Consider the following 21993-nt stretch of genomic DNA (forward strand, 5'->3'; position numbering starts at 1 on the left):
GTACAAATTTCAAGGCTTGCTAATTCTCCAATGTTTATATCATCAGTGAACAAGCACTCCAAAATGAGCATTTGCCCCTGATCTGTGCTCCACTCATTACCTAGTTCTCCACATAAAGGCATGGCCTCAAATACCTACTGTACTGCCTTCAAATCAGGAATTCATCTTTTATGAGGAATTTAAGTAAGTCATGAATGTCATGATATACTGTATGTTGTTTACCTCTCAACATTGCTTTTACGTCTATAATTAACTATAATGAAGAAGTTAATTAAGCAAGACCTTTTGTAAATCCATTCTAATTATCCTCTTCTGTCCTCTTGTTTATTTTAAGTGCTTCTTATACCTGTATCATGCCTGCCTCTTCTGCTCTAATACTATTTAATACAGAGCTTGATCTTTTGATTTTTCCACAGCCTGTTGGCAGTTTCTTCCATGGTAAATACTGAGTGGTATACTCATTCATGTATGAGGCATTTCCCTTTCATTTCCGAAAACTTTTCAGTCAACTGTAAGGACACTTTACATCAGCCTTCGTTGTTCTTTAGCTTCTCCAATACCATGTTATACATACATATACAGTAATAGTTTGAGTTTCCAAGCGGAAAATGCGAAGCTAAAGAAAATAGTTCCAAACTAAAGAGCAATTACTATCAGACCATGCAGCTGTGCAGTCCATTAGCTGCTGACAGCAAGTACATTATTGAGTTTGAATGAGGTGCGTGTTTAGTACCCTGAGCAATGCATCTCATTATTAATCTTTGTAATGAAGACTCTCTCTGTATAAAGTCTTTGTATAAAACATATAAAAGAGGGATATTACAATAAGAGTCAAAAGGTTTGCTGAAATTGAATAATCTAGACAACGCATACAGTAGGTCATGCAGAGCTTTTGACAGTAGCTAACTATCTCTGTGGTTACATCTGATAACTGGAAAAAAAGATGTGATTTCAAATGTAAGTTGTGGTTTTTAAACTGAAGCTCCAGGGTGGCTAACACCCCAGTGCTGCTTAGTAATGGGTACCACTTCCACGAGAGGTGGATAGGTGGAGCACCCACAACGCCCCCTCCCAGCCCCTCTTCAGAGCAGGTGTACAATTCAGCAGGGGTGAACAAGCACTGGAGGAGAAGACTTCCACATCCTGCTTGGCCTTTCCATTCATTCTGGGCTTGAGCTGCGATGCACAGCTTCTCTTGTGTGCAGAGAAGTGAGCTCTACAGAAATGTGTCAAAACCAGTGTCATATACTGTACAACGCAGGTGATCACAGCCCTTCCCCACACACACATCCTCAGTTTGCATTTTCAGTCCAGTGCAAACCTGATTACCTGACTGCATCCTGTAATATTTGAAGGTGGGGGTATATTTTTCAAATACATGTGGACTCCGATTAACCATAGCTCTTATTTTTATTTTGCAGGCATCTCCCTTTTTTTCCCTCTTAACACTGCGCATACACGAGGTAAAACATGACCACATTACCACGGTGTGCACATTTCTTCCCTTCCTGTGCTTTATGCATCAACTTATCCTAGCACTCTAGCGAAGGGTTGAAACCCCTGTTATACGGCTCAGAACGACAGAGAGAAAATATGTGAATTGAAAGGTTATACAGTCATTTTTAGTGTATGCTTATTTCTCAAACAGTCAGTGTATAAATCTCTCAATGCCAATATTTCTACAAGAGCTGTGTCCTTCCAGGTGAAAGATGGCTGAAACACTGTATGTCACCATGCAGTTCATGTCTCCTGCAGGGCCAGAGACAGAGCATTGTCCAGCAATGGTGAGGATAAGGCTCTGTCAGAAGCCTTTTATTACCTTTACATTCTGTATGCCTTGCAGAAGAAGGTGTACTGTAGATGTGCGTACTTAGGAAAGTGTGGGATTAATGAGGCCTGATGTATAAACTCTACAAAACCTTGTATTTTCCTGAGCACAGCTAATTAATTTGTTTATAACCAGCCTTTTTCATTACTGCAAACTGCATTTTTATGACTGGGTTAATACCCACCTCCCATCATTAAGAGTGGGGTCGATTAACCAGGTAACCTTGACTTAACGAGTGTGACTTTATTATTAAAAGATTCATGGAGACCCAGCTTCACAGAGACAATTTTCCGGGCAAGAGTTAAAAATTGAATTTTTATTTGACCTTGGCAAGGAAAGTTTTTAAATGGTGAATTTTCTTTACCATTGTTTCCTAAATGTGGCATCAGTTTTCATCATAACGTTCCCATTTATTACTGTAATCTGAGCTTGGTTTCACTCTATTCATGATATGATGTAACACAGTATATTTTTTAACGGTGGAGCTGGAGAGCCAGGAGTGGAAGACTTTTGTAAAAAGTAAAGAGTGTTAGCACTCAATGTCTATATTTCAATTTCAGGCTGTCTAGTTTTAGTGCCAACGTCTTTTGTCTAAGGTACACTATGACCAGAGTCAGTGTGCAGCAATCAATATCACTGTTAATTAGTTTTGCAGTAATGAGAATCATTGTCAATCAGTATACAGTAACCAGTTGAAGTAGCTCAGGTGGGTAGCTGCGTCAGCATGCATAGTCTGCAAAGGAACAAGTAATAGGTTTATTCCCTGCTGAAAAGAGAAGAGAGAAAACGTTTCAGCTGTGAAGCCTTCTTCAGGTATGATCAATATCACGGCCAATCAGGATGCAATAATTTAGAATCATTGTCAACCAGCATACAGTAATTAGTATTATCGACAGTGATTGCGAATAATACAGATTACTGTACACAGATCAACAAGGATGCTCAGTACTGTTAGTGATAGTAATCAATGTCATTGTAAGTTGTAAATACCATCATCAGTAGCACTGATCTGAAGTCATCTAGAGGTACATCTTTGGATCTCTAGCCTGTTTTTGTCATTGAGACTCTCTTTCTCCTAGACTGCCTGGGAGCTACTTCCCCACAACATTCAATTTCACTGCAGCTTCTCCTAATTAAACATATACATCATTACAGCTAGCCAATAATTAAACCTATTAAATATGTAACATCCTTCCAAGTTGACCTTTTAGAGGTGGCACCTTGCCACAGTTAGCATTGCTATATTCAAAAAGGGAAAGTTTTGATCTCTTTTATTTTTATAGCCAGTGCAAGTTATCTTTAGCACACACTCAATATCTCATTGGGTTTGATAGCTCACAGTGCAGACACTGATCTCAAAGGTGACCTGGCAGGTCTAATGGCGTGATTCTCTTCCCTGCCCCCTTGCTTCTTTCAGGGAGTCATTTTCATAAGAAATAAAGGCTGGATCAATAAGCTGGTAATTACATCCTTTTCTGGACCTAGAAAGGCTCTGTCCAACTTTTACTCTCACTTACAAAACTCTGTCTTCCATTTACTCTCGAAGAGACATGTCCATGACTAACCCACAGCAAATGACTCAGTGAAGAGATTACTACCTTCAGTGATGCTTTCACAGTCCACTGTGGTGTCACCATCTTGAGAACACCTTCCCTTTGTTTTAAAACAATGGTTATTTCCATTTTGAACCAGTTAGCGTCAGATTTTGAAGGTCTGAGATCTGCTAGTTGCTTCTGAAACTTAGTTTTTCACTGAACCAAGGAGGGGACAGGTTTTCATAAAAGGTTTAAAAGCAGTCTTGTCCTAAAGTCAGCGACCATAGTCTTTGGTTAATTAACAGATCTGCTTCAGAACCCCTCTTTGGGGACAGTGGAGGCCTTCCTGCCCCATGTCCTGGATGGGCTTTCATGGCAGAGTAGTGCAAGACCAGTCTCAACTTCCAGATGACGGCAGTCACTTCAGGCTGTGTATTCCTGCCTTTCTCTCTGAGAAGCGGGTAGATTCAGACAAGATGGAAACTCCTTTCTGAACTATACTAACTCCCCAAAAAGGCTACGGGACCTGCCTTCCTCAGTCACATGACCAATGTGTAAGACAACTGATTGGGTGACATTTTAAAAACCAGGAAGTTTTTGTGTTGTTTGGGAACACAGAACAGATGATCTTTTAAACGATTTGCACCAGAGGAAGGGAAGCGTTTGACTGACTGACAACTCAATATGAAAGTCTCAGAGAAAGATATATTCTTAAAATTCAAAAAATACTTTTAATTTGTAATTAAAAGAAGACTGTTTCATTATGGCTGTTTTACCTGTACTCACCTGTCAACATTTATGTTTGTCATACTCGGCTCTCAATTGTCATCCATCTGTATTAGCCCTTTTGTTTCTAATTGACTTCTGTATTTTGGAGAATGGCCAATGGAAAACTAAAAAAATAGACTGGCAAAGAAATAAAACAATTCACAGTTCCAAAAGCATATCTTAGCAACTGTAGATGTTATGTTTAAACAAGACCTTTTTGCTGTCTGTATACATGTATATATATACTGCATATTACCACATCTATAGCAGTTTACTAACAAGATTCATTATATGGGATGTATAAAGCAGAAAAAAACAACTTTACAAACTGGAGATATTATATTTTCCCTACTGACATGGCCACATCTGATCAATACCATCTGCGTGGCACAAGACATCACATTGTTCCCAGATCTTAACCAGGATATATGAATAGATAAACTGATCAGCACATCGTATAGCTCCATATACTGGTGGTGAGGAATCTTAAGTGGGTCTGCTGCCTAGAGTCAGCAAAGTGTGTCTAATCTGTAATTGCACATCCCCTTCATCACAGATTAAATTTGATCGAAATGTTGTTGTTGTTTCTTTAAAGCAATTATAAAAGAATCATCCAGCTTGTTCCATGATGATTTATTGAATTATCTTTCTCCTAGGACTTGCCAGTAGTTTAGGAAATAGAAATGAAAACCGGTTCCAGCCCCCTTTCTCATTGATATTCTGGAGCGTGGCCCTGCAGAGACATGGCATGCACAGGGAAGAGACAACACACTAATGCAGTTTGGCTTGTACCAGACTCCTCTGTGAGACACACAGCTGAACAACAAAAGATCTGTAAACAGGCTGGTGTGAAATGAACATCTTATTCCTCTACTGAGGAAGAGGAGATTTTGCAAATCAGAAGACACCACCCTAGGCTCAGATGTGTGCTACCAAATGGACACAATCTGGATCGTCTTTTTCATTTATATACAGTATTGGATTAATGGAAGTTTAAGACAAAACTGCAATGTGACTAATTGTGCACCTATACACATTGAATTAAGCATTCCTAATAACGAACTGAACTGTCAATAGTTCAGTTCTGGAATGGGATGCTTTTGTGTGCAATCAGTTTGATCTTTCCACTTTCACATACAGTAGATGTTCACAGAGTGTTTTCTCTAGCCTTTCAAAGACATGCTGACTAGGCTGATTGGTGACTTCCTGTACAGCCCTGCTCCCTGTGTCTTTCAAGATGGGCTCTGGCTCACAGTGACCCTCAATGGGATAAAGTGGCTGCAGGTGATGGTTGGATTCATGCATCTCCAACAGGATACAACAATGTCAGATTAGCAAATAAACTATGATTACTGCTGAAACACGCCGTGACCATTTCCATAAGCCTGCATGTCCATTTGTCTTGGGTATGAGAAATACAGAATGGTTTGAGTATCTTTAGACCTCCACCAACCACCTCTGACAGACCATTCAACCTTTCTTTGTCCTCAACACAACTTCTTGAGTTGACCTCCTAAGAACATAACTGGTACAAGGCCATGGTACAAGATGAAGGCCAATTGGCCCATCTAACCCATCATTTTGTTGACTTTTTCAGTGCCTTTGAGGATTTTGAATACTCAGGTCCCCTTATAGTCTTTGTTCAAGACTAAAAAGGTTCAGTTCTTTCAGCCTGTCAGTGTAGGACATTCCCTTAAGCCATGGTCTATTCTCTTTGGGTGTCGTATCTACCTATGTATCATCTTATGAAGAAAGCACTGCTGCACTATAAAAAGTGTGAGATTCTTGCACACAGACTTTTACCTCTCATGCAGTTAAATGAGGTGTTCAGACCTCATTTGGAGATGAGATTCAGCAAGTCAGTAAATTACACTTTAGGGCTAATAGAAGACATAAAAAGGTGGGATTGTCAGAGTATGACAAGATAAAGTCCCTGAGTGGTTCCCGTGGCACAGTTTTTCAATCATTATTAATGTCTGTAGCTAAGGTATTTATGTACAGTAGTTTATATTTGTTCTCACTTGTACATCTAGACATCTAGATTCAAGGAGAAGTATCCCACCCAGGGTTTGAACCCACAACCTTCTTATCACAGGTCAAGAGCCTTAGCCACAAATCCATACTGGCACCAAACCCATCCCTCAAAGCACAGCAGTGAAATTTTCTGCTTCACAAACAGTTAAGGCCCCCGTGAGAGGAATAAGACATACAAGTCTAAGACATCTATTCTTCTCTCCCCTCTCCTCAACAGGTTCAGATCACACTGCCTTATTACATACCACGCTAAGCAGAGTAATCTGGTTAATGAACGGATTTATAGGAGGTGTTTAACTTTCCTGTCATTGATGGAAGCCGGCTGATAATTCATTGCACAAAGGACTGGTTTCTCAAGGTGCTACACACCTTGCGTGTCTAGAATTAACAAAGAGGCAAACAGTAAGCTCTTGTTGATGAAAAGCAAGGGCAAGTAACTTTCCCCTTGTGTGGAGGGCAAGGTCTCAATTGCACATACTGTACATCTCCATTACATCATTGTGTGGCTGCTTGAATAATGAAAAGAGGCAGCAAATCACTGAAACAGTAAAGTTTTAATAAGAGCACCTACTCCAAGAGATTGGATCAGAGTTTTTGTGCTCACTTGCACCTAGATATTAAAATACTGATCTGCACAGAAAATATCAAACTAGCATGGAAGTGCTCAGTGTCTTTCATAGCATTCAACTGGCAAAAGACCCTGTGCAAACAAGACAGCTTTAAACAATACAGCAGCTAGGTTGAGGACTTGGAAAACTGCAGTCCAGTGCCACTTCCTGCGGCCCACACATTCTGGGCTCCAATACACTCAACGCACAGAAGACAATGCGAGCACTTCCTCTAATAGACACTTTAAACAGCTAGGACAGGGATGATGGTTTGAATCACACTGAAGTCATCACTACTGTCAGACAAAAATACATTACAAGCAACAGCGTGCAGTATTATCAGAGTGGATGGTCAATGGAGTTCTGCAGTCATCTTTCATGAGACGCACTAGGGAGCGTGCAGCCCCATTGCAGCCTCATTCATATTTCATGTGGGCTGCACACTCTGCATTTGGAATGAAGTCCTTGTCTGCCCAGTTTTCCGATGACAGGGACCAGGAAACGGCAGGAGCTCCTTTCCCTCTCACGTTTCACATTCATTGAGCATAAATAGTCCTGCAGCTTTCAAACTGCAGCCCCTTTGAATCTACAATGAGGGCTTTTTCTTGCTGACCACCTGAAAATGCACTTCTGCTGGGCGTCTGTCCACAGACCGCCACGCGGCCATTCGTGCGCACAAGGAGTCGATTTGCTCTCCTAAAACACCTGGAAGGGAAGACAAGGTGACTGTCACGATTGTAATCCCTCCCCCTTAAGGGCGCTCCGGCTCTTTCACATTTTACCTGATCTCCTGCACCGGCCTCCTGTTCCGGTTTCCCCTTTAAAAGCCAGACGCTCCCACTATTCCAGGGTCAGCTTTGGAAGATGGACGCCACAAGGCTTGCCTATTTTCCGGGTTGTCCGAAGGCAGGTCTTTTCCCCCCGGCGTCCTGACCATCTAGGTCCAATGCTTAGAGCACCTGGCCCCTTTACCCTTTTTGTATGGGAAGATTATGCCGTCTGCATAGGGTCCTGAAAGACGCTTCGTAACAGTGACAGAAAGGGCTCAGTAACTGTGACAGAAAGGGCTGGAAGGTCAAACAAACAGCACAGAAAGAAGTGAGTGGGGGAGAGCGAGCACCCTCGGCAGTATGAACCATATTAATCTCGGCTGTGCCTGTGCAATGAAGCTAAGAAGAGGGCGCATTTTTCACACGCTAACAATCAATTTCACGCAAAGAGCAGAAGATCTGGACAGCTCTGCATTGGAGACGCTGAAATACAGCAGCCCCTGTTATTGAATTCGGAAAGGAGCAGTCAGCAATTTTCATCGGCATTTACAAAACGAGAAGATCCATTTAGAAGTAAATCCAGTCCTACAACAGTAACTGTTCTTCCATATCTAGAAAACGAAATGAGATTGCTTGGGGTTTAGACGTATTAAAAAAAAACTGTCTTCGCCAGAGGACTTTGTACACTACCATATTTATGTGATTTACCCCCCTACACACAGAGAGACAACATTTTTTTATTATACACTGTTCTATTTATAGAGCCTCTTTTAAAGCCGTCAAAGATTGATAATCTCTCAAATGTATTATAGTGTGTGCGGACAAAAGGCGTTTAAACTGTATGCAATAGTACTTTGAAAAAGTATGTTTTGCAATTTCAAGAAAGCAATCCTGAGATACACAGAAAAAGCAAGTCTTAACGTTTTTATTTGTATCATCCAAGCGCCGTATTCCGTTTTAAATCGGGAGATGATTATACTTTGGTATGCAGCATTTCCACAAAACAACAAGAGATTCAATCAAATGCCTTTATTTCAAGCATCAGTAACCTCAACAGCTCTAAAAATAAACAGGTTGCAAGATGATCTCTTGTGACTGCAACGTCGGGCGCATCTGTATGTTTATCTCGTCTGCAGTTTACCCATTGTTTGCTCAGTGTAAGCCCTGCTGTGAACCCTCCTGTCCGCCGTCCTTGTCTGACAGACGGTACCGTCACGGAAAGGCGAGCAGATGAAGGGCACTGGTGGAAACCTGGCGAAGAAAATGAGAGGAACATATGCATGGCGGTTCCCGAAAGAGAAACGAAGTTGTGCTTTATTTGATTACGAATCTGCAGCTAAGAGAGTACGTCCGAGGTTTTCTTGGGCACATTGTGTATTCTCTATTTAAATCCCTGTTTCTTTCGACTCCTGGCGGAATAGGCCTAACGAAAAACTGGTCTTCGCAAAGAACCTGCCAGAAGTTATGACACCTGTTCGAAATGCTAATAGCGCGTACGTGAGATCGCCTCAGCACTCACAGCTCCTGCATAAAACCAGGGTTGTTACATTATTACGCGGTACAGATGGACCGAAGGCTCGGTGTGTAAACTGTATCAGGTGTATATTCACAGAAGCTGGTTTCCAAATCTTGGTTTCATACGAAATCGCGAAACTGGTCACATTCATTAAGGAAATGGGATTCATTGACAGCTCTTGTGAGGGGAGTGTTTAAAGCGTGTATTGTCCACAGTTCAGCACCTATGTGACGGACAGCTCCAACACACACACCTGCACTCAAATAACCTTATCTACCGGACACGTCTCAACGCTAGACCAAATCAATACATCGGATCAAAGTGCACATCCCGCCCAAGTCTGCTATGTGCACTTTTTCACTGACTTGTTCGTTTGGTCTTGCCAGAAAACAGATTCTCACTCTCGATTTTGTGTGTGTGTGTTTGCTCGATGTCTGCATCGTTAAGGAACTCCATTTGATATTCGTACCCTTGTTGTGGCAGAGCGAGAGAGAAAACGCCGCGTCTCGAACGCCCAGGGGGACACACTCGGCACGCGCTCAGTAGGCCAGTTTCCTTCATGCATATTTCATGAAAACAAAAAATAGAAACATCAGCTAAGTGCTGTATGTGTTCAGCACCAAGACACGGAACACACACGAAAGCCGCGGTTTCCCAGGGTGCTGTCTACTCCTTTTCCAAGCAATAAGACGGACTTGGGGTGGTTAAGGCGGACTTTCAATCTCCAAGCAGGGTGCTGTAAATTTGGTTTTAGAGCCCCTGAACGAAATAAAAAGCCCCTAAAATGTTTCCCTTTGTTATTTTCCTTAATGCAATTTTCTGTTTGCCAGCCCGAAAGCGAGTGATCACTAAGACACAGGTGCCGATTTTACCTTTATCACGAGGTTTGGGGTTGAGCTGCTTAATTTGCTTTTCACATTTTACAGACTAGCGTAAAAATAAATAACCACAGGGCCTCCTGTCAGATTTATTGTTGGAAACAGGCGATTTTTATTCTTTTACATACAAAAATGTTAAAAGTCCCATCACATGAAATCACAAGAAAACACATTAAGGGGTGGGAGCGAGATTGTTCTCCTTCGTGTTGGTTTAATGCTTTAAAATGATTGAAACCCTTCGCGTATAATACTATGATCATACATAATAATTCTTTTTTAAAAAACTCTGGAAAAGGCACTGAAAATTAAACAGAACGAGGAACAATATTGTATTGATCAAAAAGACTATGCCACAACATATCAATATAGGAAGGTAAAGGGGTTGTCAACACGGTGTTGCCGCAAGTATGATAGTCACATTAAACGCGAACACAGACAAGCTCGTAAACACTGCAGTTTTCCAGCGTAGCCTTGTCTTTTGCTGTAATAATCGCCGAGCCTAGGACACACCGGGCACAGTTAGTGGCTGATGGTCTTCAGCAGATTGTAAGACGCCCCCTGGCGTGTAATATCTGAAACTGTTGCCTGTGCTTCTCATTTCTTTCCAAGTTACTCAAGCTGCCTCAGCGTTGCAGAGCGGCGGAGTAGCGGAATGTGGTGTGTCGGTGTTGTGGTGTGATGCTGTTGTTCTTAACGGCGTCTGTATGGTGAGCGCAGAGTCTCCGAGACCTGCCCTTTGCCCGGCCGGACCTAGGATGAGCAGGACGGCTGAAGCTGGTGAAGATGGTGGCGGTGACGGGCAGCCCAGTTTTGCACTAGAGCCGCTGAAAACCACGACCCTCCCGGTCAAGGCATCCCCGACCCTCCCGGGAAGAGACTCGGACAGGAGCCCTTGTTACACCGACACCATCAAACCCACGAGCAACGGAGTGCACACCATCGAAGACAGGATACTGCGGATCACAGGTTACTACGGATACTACCCGGGATACTCCAGCCATCGAAGTAAGTCCTCCTTTCTGTTTTTTAAAGCTGGGCGATGAAGCAACAGTATGCTGGAGTTGAGGCAAATCCCGCTTATTGATCGCAATAAATCTCGGTATCGTTCAGCTAATGAATTTGACTCATGCTCTATTAACAATTTGTGTAGACACAGTCCGCAGTACAGTATACCGTAATGTACAGTGGGATCAATTTAGTTTTACCACACCTGGGAGTTTGAATGTGCTCTGGTAGGAGGGAAAACATCCATAATTGTAATTAAGTGCAAGAGATCTCTTTTCTATCGCTTCCCTTGACTGCATTATGTTTAAGACCGTGTCCGTTTTTCATATCAAATGGACAACGCACGTTTCATTCAAAGCTGCGTCTTGGCTGCCTGTACATGTATCTATTACATCTGCAGTCTGTTTGGACCTGGCTGTGGATTTAATTTGTAAATCAGCGCTTTACTTTAGGAAGCTTTTAATTGCTTATCGATGTGGGGAAATGCGATCTTTTGTTTAGCATAGATGATTTCAGTTTCCTTTCTTTAATTAACCGATTACCTATTTGTCAGAGATAATGAGAGATTAATTAAGTTATCATTGGGATGTTAGCTATGGTCCTCTTGCTGTTTAGAACCATGTTTTTGAATTTTGTTCCAGATGTTACTGCCTACCATTCTTATTGGTTTCCTTATTGGACTGTGAATTCTTGTAAGCGTCAATACTACATAATCTTCGGAAAGAATTGCAATATGAGAAAGGCTTTAGGCTTTACATACCCATTGCATGGTTTTATTTTACTAAAATTTGACCGTATACTTTCGGTACACGAGAGTTCTCGTACAGCCAGTCGTTCTGAAAGCTGCAGGCACTGACAGAAGGATTTGCTCCCAAACATTTGAACCCGTAATGTCGTTTGAAATCAGGGATATTTAACTTGCTGTGCCTGTCTGACCTGAAGAGCCGTCCTTCAAGAATGCCTGCACAGCGGTGCATTGGAGGTTACAGTTTAAATACAGTGAGATGTGACACAACGGTTCGTAAGGGCCGTTTCCTGTAAACGCGTGATCGCCGAAGGTACTGTAATGAAACATTTTTTTTCTTCTCTGCACTGGATATACAGTATAATCAGATTAGGGGGTTCCATGCTTGGAAATTATTTCTAGGTTTGATACACTGTATCAGGCAAATAAATGGAAACATTTTGGTGAGTCGGCCTGCAAATACTGTGGATTAGTATCAATGACTGCCGAATGTAAATCCACTTTCAGGCAACAGAAGGTGACATTTCTGATTCTAAAGGTGACGTTTCTTTTCTCACTGAATCACAAAACCACAAAGTAACAGACAGATTGATCTGTATTAGGGGAGAACGCTATGGATAGTAGCTCAAGGACCAGAGAGGTCAGTAAATTGATTAAAAACACAAGCAAAACTGTTTAGACTGTGGCTCTCCACTGGGTGAATTGTTTCCCTGGTGAAATCCCAACAAACGTCTCCAAATATTTTGTTAATATTTAGATACCTCATAACATCTTGCAGGACAAAGATTTACATCAGTGGATCCCTGTGCCTCAGGGATCTGTGTCTTCTGTTTTGTGATCCAGATGAGGTCTTAATCGCAGGCTAATTGCAATTTCTATATGGGGAACTTTTCAAAAGTTTTTTAAAATTTGAATGGGATTTATGGTTACCATCAACCTTGTGCCACATTTCGAGTTTTATAGCTTCTTTTGTTCGTGTGTCTGAGGTAAATTGCAAAAGGAGGAGTAGTCCAGAGCATGTATCCTGCTTTCCAAACTGTCTCTTACCTGAAATAACACCAGCTGGACCAGTGCAGAAGGAAAAGGCTCATTGTGGAGAGTATTTGAGTTTCCGTTTAAGAGACAGCATAAAGCTCAGTGTGCTGACGTTTCTGGAGCAATACAGTTGGAATCACATCACTTTGAACCAAAGACTGAATGCAGAAACTGGTCAATTTAAATTTTTTACAAGCAAGCCGATCAATTAAAGACATCAATTAACAGCAGTAATTCCCAGCTCAGTTGGAATGGAAACCAAGGAAGAGAGCCCGAAATAAGACACTATGTACTGCGTCTCATTCCATTATGAACTTTGTGATTTCATATTGTGCCTTTTCCTATGAGGAGGATAAATGTATCAGCGATTAAGTCTTGGAATAAAGAAGAAGAACTGGCAAGAGACAAAAACCACACGTGAGCTAAACTAAGATACTCACAGGCAAGCACTGCTAACCCTTCTTGGTTTTGCTTTACAAACAAAATAAAATTGAACCTTGCAATGCCTTGTGAACCGAGCAAATGTCTCCTTTCTGCAGTAGTTGGTAAAAGGAGAATTCCTTTACATCACACTTCATCACCATTCCAGGTCTTGCCTCTTTATTTAAGAGGTTCCTGCTCCAGCAGGTGAAGTGGTCTTTATTGTTTTCAAAGAGTTTGAAAATGGTGGTTTTAAAGGTTTTTGCAGAGCTGCATGTAGTTTTATTTCCTACCCTTTCAGCCCTCTGTTTGCATCATTAGGAAATACACCCATGGCTGGTGACTACAGCGCAGTTGTGATCTACTGCAGCTCTCTAAGAGAGCCCCTGGGCTGATAGAAACACACAGCATGAGTGAAGAGCTTAGTTGCCCAACCATGCTTTACAGCACTTTTTAAATAGGAGCATTTTTCACATTTGGAAAGTTAGACTCCATCACAGCAGTGTGAGAAGCTGTGCTCTGGGACTGTAACACCGTGCACATTCAGCTTTTAAAGAGTCTGTGATACCTTACTTACACGTTATTTCCACTGGCATCTTATTTTAAACACTTCAGGCAGAAAATTCCTTGGATTATAAAGGACTAAGGCTACATAAAAAAACAAAGTTTCTCTGGAAGTGATCCAATCAGAAAGATTTTTTTCAGGGCAGACATGATGCCCTGCAGGGGGCAATAAACCCCTTTTCCTGCTGGGCTGTTGTCCTGGTGCTATGTACTGTACCCTGCCTTGCGGACACACTGTTGTGCAGCCTGGCGGTTTTGTTATTAAAGATGTGTCGGGGTCTATTTATGATGTCCCTTCATGCAATTTTGCAAGCAGGTTAGGGAGAACTTTTTCCCAGTAACATCAGCTCTCTGCTGGAGGAACAATTGCAGGTCCAGTGTCAAAAATGTGAGGTAACATTAAGTGGAAGATAAGTATGCCTACTGCTGTAAATGGCCTGGAAGATTAGAGAATACTGAAGGTTTTGCAGGCTCTCAGGAATCTAATAAATGCATCTGCTATGGCAATAACATTTTAAAATATATGTCAAAGATGTGTATTTAGCTGTGTGAGAATGTAATGGTCCTATTTTTGTTGTGTGCTGTAAAAGTAACTCATCCAGTCCTGAGTGACGGACCTGTTATCAACCCCTTGTGCCCAACTGTGCGATCACAGGTGTTGTCATCAGAGGGCCTGGAAGCAGGCGCAAGTTTCCAATGGGAATGGAAGCTCTAGGCATTATCCTGTGGTTAGGAAAATGCCTAGAGCTTCATAGTGTCCCTAGTTCACAAGAGCTACTATCCAACAGGGTTATCTTGCAGTCCTGAAGACAATGTTGAAAGGTTTCCCAATGGTCCTTAAAATAAGAAAAGCTGAACCCTTCTCCACAAGGCCTGAACATCTTATGATTTAAAGAGAACAAGTGAACGGACTTGACCAGAACAGGGCAAACCTCACATTAAACGTGTGTTTCTGAACTGCTCTGTCAATAACCTGGGAATGACCAGGGCCAGGACAGGAGGTATCGGAGAGATGGACCCATATAGTAAGAGGAACAAGATCCAGTTCTCTGGGCTCTTATCTGTAGCCAAATGCATAGGAAATATTTAATTTCAAAAGTTTTTTTCACCATTCAACTGAAGATCAGTTTACATACTGTAAATAAGGAGAAAATGAAACTGACATTTGGTGGCTGAATTCAGACACCACTATAGCTAAGCTCACACAGAAGGGTGTACAAAGTAGTTAAAAAATATCTTGTGCCTAAAAATAATAGTTCAGATATTTGGAATATACAATCTCTATTGACATTCCTACAGTATTGCAGAGACTCTGTTACTTGTCTCCTATTATAAGTCATATCTAATGAAACAAGACACAGACATTTCAACAAAGATGTTATTGCAATTATAGCTTATTATAAAGCCTTGTTCAGCATGTAAAGCTGGACTGGCAAACTGTTTATTCCATCCATCCATTACAAGGAAGTCACACACTGCCACAAATATGAGCTGAACAGCAATTGAATTCGTGAATAGTTTGTCAGTAATGCTTTTAACAGTATGTTTGTTTTCATCACAATTATGACAAAAACTATGAGTGGTAAAAGAATGGAGCTGGGCATCTGCTCCTAACAAGTTCCTTAGCGAGGGGTGCAAAATAAATTTGCATTGCCGCAGGCTCTTGTGCTGAAAGTGACTGTGGAACTTGACAGAGATCCTATCAAGTGAAGAGAAGCTCTATTAGGATTTGTGTGCTGGTGGGTGAGTGATTCTACTGACACAATCATTCTAACACTGGTGCAGCATCGTGCAGAGAACGGGTGGGTTACACAAGTCCACCAGACCTGTGAAGCCCTCTGTTTTTTATTCCCTCGCCCTTAATTACTTAAATCAACCATTTCTTTCAGAAAAAAAAACTTTAAACCCATAGGACATGAGGAGTAGCCCATTCCTTGCACAAAGACTGAAGACCAGTCAGAAGGAGATTGACAATCCTCTGTGCTGCATGCACCTCTTACTAGCCACACTCAGAAATTCTCTGAAATCTTGCTAATTTCTTTGTTTATCAGGGCCTCACTGCTGCAGAGCTCCCAGCAATTCAATCAAACCCTCAATTAAATTCATGATTATCTTTATTAGGCTTTGCAGCCTGAAGGGCTGCAGGCTGTAAATCTCCCGCTGTTAAAGAGCTGCAGAACAATTAAAATGGTCTTAATGAAGCAAAGTTGTTCAGCTAAGCATATAAGAACTCAGATAGGACAGGAGCTGCTGTAGAAGACACTGGGATCCAGAAGGTGAGACCTCAAGTTGCTTCTATCTTGTTAATGATTATTATGTATATGTACAGATTGAACAAATGCTCAATTTGCTCTGAGAGTACTGACTGAGTAAATGCATATATACCGAGGATTTATTGATAAATAGAAAAGGATTTGATCTGAAACACTTCTTCAAACTTGGCCTTGTAAATGAGAGGCATGAGATTGTTGTGCTATGGTGTTGGCAGAGTTTGGGCATTCTGTTTGACCTTTTGAAATGTACAGTACGTGCAACAGTTCTGTGCAGTCAATTGAAAGGATGAAAGTTTATTTAACTTCCCGATCGACAGAAGAATCCTGATCGTCTTGTACAGGGCAGAGCAGTCACTAGCATTTCACTGTAATTTTGACCAGATCACACCTGGTTTGTAACAGCAGATTTCTGATTTGATTCTGATTTGTTAAAACGCTGCTAGGAGGGCTGCTGTTCCCTAGATCCAGACTGGGCTGCCTCCTGCGTGGCATGCTTGTGTGGTTTTGCTCTGGGAGCTCTATTCTTCTGTGTGTTTTGATGACACATCCAGGGTGTAGTCCCACCTTGTGCTAAAGGCTTGCTGGGACCCTCTGTAGGATGCAGCAGCTATGGAGAATTCAGAATAAATGTTTAAAAGAAAAAATGCAGTTGTAAAGTTCCATTAAAAATCATAAAAACGCAGAAAGCCTGCTGTATATAAAATATTGTCACCCGCTGATCAGGATGTCTGCTGGTCTTAATATCACAATCTAAAATTACTTTCTGGATATTACATGCAGTTTGGTCCTCAGCAGAAAAGGCATTTATTGAACACGAGGGGGCATTTCAGCTGAGGCAAGCTGCCAAAGGACGTTTCAGACAGGGACTTTTTCTGAATTATTTATCATTCAAAATTGTGCTATACAATACAATTTTAAATTTAAAAATGGCATTGAAAGAAACAGGCATCCCGATAAGCGGGAAACATTCCGTTTTAAAAGGCTCACTGGATTAATGCGAGCCCTTTCAGGGTTTGTCGTGAAAGTGGGGCTTCTTTCTTACTTCCAGGGCTCATCAGCTTGGGGTTGAAATGTCCGGATTCAGGCGATGGTGGTTCGCAGTGGTGTGAGATACAGCCTAACTCAGGACTCTTATTCCCACAATGAACTTTTGACAATACATGCACACCTGCAGAGACCTTTTCTTTCTTATGAAGTTACCTGCTGTCGGCTGAAGTACCTGTAAGGACATTGTTGATTATGAAATATATTGCGCATATATTATGAAAGCAGGGGCTAATTGCATGCCTGAAATAGATGGTCGTTTTTTCTCGTCTCATGTCAATTTCTGTTTAGCCTCCCACACAGCTCCTTGTTTCCTCATGAATATTAGATATGCTGGGCTATACCTCACTGTATAATTTATCACTCATAAGAGATTCCTGACAATTTTAACTGCAGGGCTGCTATGAATAATTGGCTGTCAGATGAAAACAGTTTTGATAAGAATCTCTCTCTGGCTTTCCCTCTCTCTCTCTCTCATCTTCTCACTCTTTCTCATTTCTTTTTTTTTCTCCCACTCCTAGTTTCTCCCTTTCACTCACTGTAAATGTTATAAGCACAATTCAATTAGCACAATGTAGGAGCAAGCAAGAGTGCTGATCCTCACTGGCACTTTGTTTAAAAGAATTTGAAAATACATGTAATCATTCATGCAGTCTTTAGTCTTTTGTAAGGAACTCATTGTTAATTAACCTCATCATTCCCTAGCTATCATGAAACTGAATGACCAGCTTTTTAAAATTATTGTCTTATGCTTTACCTGCTGCATATTGTATCATTAATCAATGGTCTAAGGTAACTCACAAGATGCATAATCTAAATCACGATAAAAATAATATAATACTTTTTAAAAAACAAATTACATGTCTCAGCTGAACATTACCTGTACTTAAGTGAACGAGTAATATTTTTGGAATCTCTCTGGGTTGTAGTATGTATGTATCTTTTTTATGTAAGAATAAAAAAAATCCAAATTCATCACCATTAGATCTGATCTTCTCACTTGTACAATGTACAATTAACCCCTTTCCTCTAGAGAATCTACTAGCTCACAGAAGAATTGCTAACCTTCTCTTTTGTTTTCATATTAAAATTAGAAAGAGTTGCAAATTTATTTTTTTATCATATGGAATTGCTAATACTGTCTGAAACTCATAAAGGAACTCAGTATGGTTTATACTGAAGACATTGATATGCATGTAGTTAACATTTATATACACATTTAATGGAAGATATACATTTCCTTATAACCGATGTATTGATGAGGCTTAATAAACTGGCTTTTTTTTTCAATACAATTTTGTCATACTTGTGACTATGTTGATGATAATTCAAAGTCCATTATTTGATGCAAGCTCAAGACTGTAATTGTACAATGTATCAAGTCAGTCCATCTGGACTGCTATTAGTTGTGGTGTCAGCAGTAAGACCAGCGTTCTTTTTATTTCAACTTCTCTTTATCAATATAACAAATGAGAAATGAACATGTGTGTTAACGTGTGGCATCAACGTGAGAGGCATGAACACGGTGCTGGTTAATTGTGTCTTAATGCACCTTATTTCATTATTTACAGTACCTGTTATTTCTTTTCTTTTGTTGACTTTATCAAATTGTACTCTGCAGCCACTGGTCTATCCACACATATCCATACACCATTCAGCCCCAACACTGACCTTTTTTTTTATAGCTCGTAGCTGTAACCCCATACACCAAATTGACACCCTTATTCCTCTGGACTACAGCTGGTTTGTGCAGACTAGAGAAGCCACTGATATTGAGCTGCACCGAAGGAGTTTGAAGTGTCCATTCTGGAAACCTGGTGATAAAGCTGACCAAGCTGAAAGGCTATTCAGGCACCTTGTCAGACAAGTCATAAATCAATCCTCTACGTCACCTCTTTAATGCCCCCTTGATCTTAAAATATGTTTTGTGCTTGACAATCCGACATATTGATTTTTCCATCCAGAAAAAACATCAACCTGTGGAGATTGCTTTGTCACCATATTTTCGATTCTTTGCCCTGTTCTGGGAAATCTCTGAGATTTTCCCTGTGACAGTTGCCCTAAAGAGGTTTCTTTGGTCTGGAACTGTACAGGTACTGGGCAATGGCGTACCTAGTCAGAGTAGACAAGGTACAGCGTGCACATCTGAAACAAGCACACGAACAAACCCCTGGATGATAATCCCATGATTAGACTGCTCCAGGGCTCTGCTGCAGTGAGCTATTAAGCAGTGAACATATCAGATAAGGCCAATACTGAAATTCGGAAGAATTTAATCAATACTACGCAATATGTGTGATATATGGCTATTAATTAAATGCAGATTGTGCTTAAATGGCATCTTGTGACCTAACAGGCTACCCTTCAACCAGTGTTGCCTTAACCAATCAATGAGGAATGTAAAATACAGAAATTATTTTAGAGACATGCTTTTTCGCAGTTCTTATTTCACTGAAAAATTCTAATGCCTAAGATTAAAGAGCACCATTTTATAGTTGGAACTGTCACATGTGATTCAGATGAAGGATTTAAAGTAAGTGAAGTACTTTGATATTCCTGTTGTGATTTAGCTCTCTTTGCTTTTTCAGCCTGGTGCTGTTGTGTAATTGTATGGAGTGTATGACTTGTCATCCTGTCTGCCTTTGCCACAGAAGGATGTTTATACCCATTCTTCACTGTAAACTTGTGTACTTCAGGTTTCAATCCTGTTAGTCTGAGGGAAAAGATTCTAGCATAGCTGTGTGTGCATTCCTGCTAAGAGCTCCCCTTCTCCTGAGGGAATACAGTTTTGAACCGAGGTAATCTGTAGTGTTGGCATTGTGACCTCTTACTTGTAGACCTGAAATTGAGGAGCACAGTTTCTACTCATTTCATAACAAAACAAGATTGTGTGCTGGGGGACAACAAGAGGGAGAGCAGAGAGATTGAGGAATGAGAGCTGTGCTTGTTATTTATATTTTGTTTCTCTATTAAACACAAAGTGGATTGTTCCGAGACAAACTAAAGCTCTTTATTGGAAGTAAACATAGTATTAGATTCATCCCTCACATCTGCAGTGTTATTGTGTCTCTGTTATACTGTATATCTGAACTTCACTAAGAACTCTAAATCTGTCTTGTTGAACAGATTTCGAAAAGAGATGCCCAGTGTCTGTGACCATGTACAGGATGTATTTGCAGGGATGGGGATGTCTGAGCACATGACACGACCAAACTGCTGATGAGCACCTGATGGGGACTGATGGGCTTTGTTCTCAAGGTGGAGAGAAGGTTACCTGCAGAAGACTTGAGTAGGCTGCACATGGTGTAGAGAATGGGCGCACAAGGCTCCCATCCCTCCCATAGAGAGGCACAGGGCTTCTGTCTAAAGGCTCCGCTTACAGGGTGGCAACAATATTCTCCAGGCAATCAGCCGAGAGCTGGGCTATAAATCCTGAGTGAATGGCCTTGTGCGCAAGGAGATCGCCTCGCTTTCTTACATGCTCTGGATAAATGTCCTGTGTGTGCATGGGTATGCACATGGATTCACCCCCTGAATCAGGGGGTGTGTGTAAGTCACGTTATTACGTCCATTCTGTGTAGGAAGCACAAAAGAAAATACAATCTAGGGAATAGTGTCGTAAGGTTTCCTTTGTTTTCTTTGTGACATTGACTAAAATGTCAGTGCAGGTTTATGGCGACACCCAAAGAAAAGATCATTTCCAGGAATGACTCTCTTATGAAATAATGTGCAGCTCGTTGAGTCTTGAAAGGATATGGGGCTTTCGAACTAATATAGATATTTACTTTATTAGTGCATCGCTGATCAGCCTCGTTTCTCTTAAGGATTTTAGTCATGCACCAGTTTCTTTGCAGCCGAAGGGAATCATTAAGTTATTAGGCTCTAAGTGCTTTCTGCCCCAAATTACAGTGATAAGTAATTCAGAAATGGAAAGCACTAATCAGACAAGATTGGGCCTCCCATCGTAGACCTGCTGGGCCGTCTCTCACCATCTCTGTGATGCTGCTCGTAATGTGAAGATAAAGATGTTCTGAAACTCTGAGATCCAAGAAAGTGCTCTATTTCCTACAGGAAATAGATCCTGTACGTTTTAAATTGCTGATGCTGGCCATCTTAGGGACAGTGACGTGTGGGGCCTTCTACTCAGTTCTAATCCATTGTTCCAGTTCCAATCAAATCCTAAATTATGGTGAGAACAGTTCTATGCTCCTTAGGGTTTACTTATTCGGTATGTTGGTTTTCCCAGTCATGTATAACAGACCAAGGTTCTGTAACCCACGCAAAAAGTAACCCAGGAGGTGGAGTGGTGGCTCTGTGGCTATGGATCTGTGACTGTGGCTAGAAGGTTACCAGTTCAAATCCCACAGCTGGCAGAGGAATCCTACTCTGTTGGGCCCCTGAGCAAGGCCCTTAACCCCAACTGCTCCAGGGGGGCTGTACAATGGCTGACCCTGCACTTTAACCCCAAGCTTCTGTCTGTGTGTCTCATGGAGAGCAAGCTGGGGTATACGAAAAGATGAATTCCTAATGCAAGAAATTGTATATGACCAATAAAGTGATTTTGATCTCTATCTTGAAGCAAGGCAGGATTCTCATTGTCATCTTTAAAAAAAATCATTTCAATTTATTTCATTAAAAGGTTGTTTTAGAAGAGCAGGACAGACAAGAAAAACTATGTGTTTTGACACAAGATCTTCATCGGGACTTCTAATGATCACCTTGACACTAGCTCTTTTCATAGGCCTCTATTGCATTGAATAAATTAAGACGCAATTGAAATGTCTTACACACAATTAAAGTGTGTAGGCTTTATTTAACTGACAGTTAACTTTTCAATAGCAACAATTTTTAAACTTCAAGCAGAACCATGATACATGATGATGCATAATCAATATTGTCATGTCATTCGCCAAACCACTTTATACCACACAGTGTCACAGGAAGCCGGAGCCTACCTGGCAAGCAATGAG

At 41.1% G+C, this 21993-nt stretch overlaps 1 protein-coding gene across 1 annotated transcript in view; it reads left to right on the forward strand.

The window, feature by feature from the left end:
• Positions 1 to 10339: 10339 nt before the first annotated feature.
• Positions 10340 to 21993, forward strand: part of slc35f4 (solute carrier family 35 member F4) — a 39935-nt gene continuing 28281 nt past the window's right edge. Inside the window, exon 1 of the mRNA XM_015350063.2 lies at positions 10340 to 10942. Coding sequence (XP_015205549.1) covers positions 10642 to 10942 — 301 coding nt within the window. The 5' untranslated portion in view covers positions 10340 to 10641. The remainder of the gene's footprint in view (positions 10943 to 21993) is intronic.

This window comes from Lepisosteus oculatus, chromosome 8 (genome assembly GCF_040954835.1).
Source record: "Lepisosteus oculatus isolate fLepOcu1 chromosome 8, fLepOcu1.hap2, whole genome shotgun sequence".
Lineage (NCBI taxonomy): Eukaryota > Metazoa > Chordata > Actinopteri > Semionotiformes > Lepisosteidae > Lepisosteus > Lepisosteus oculatus.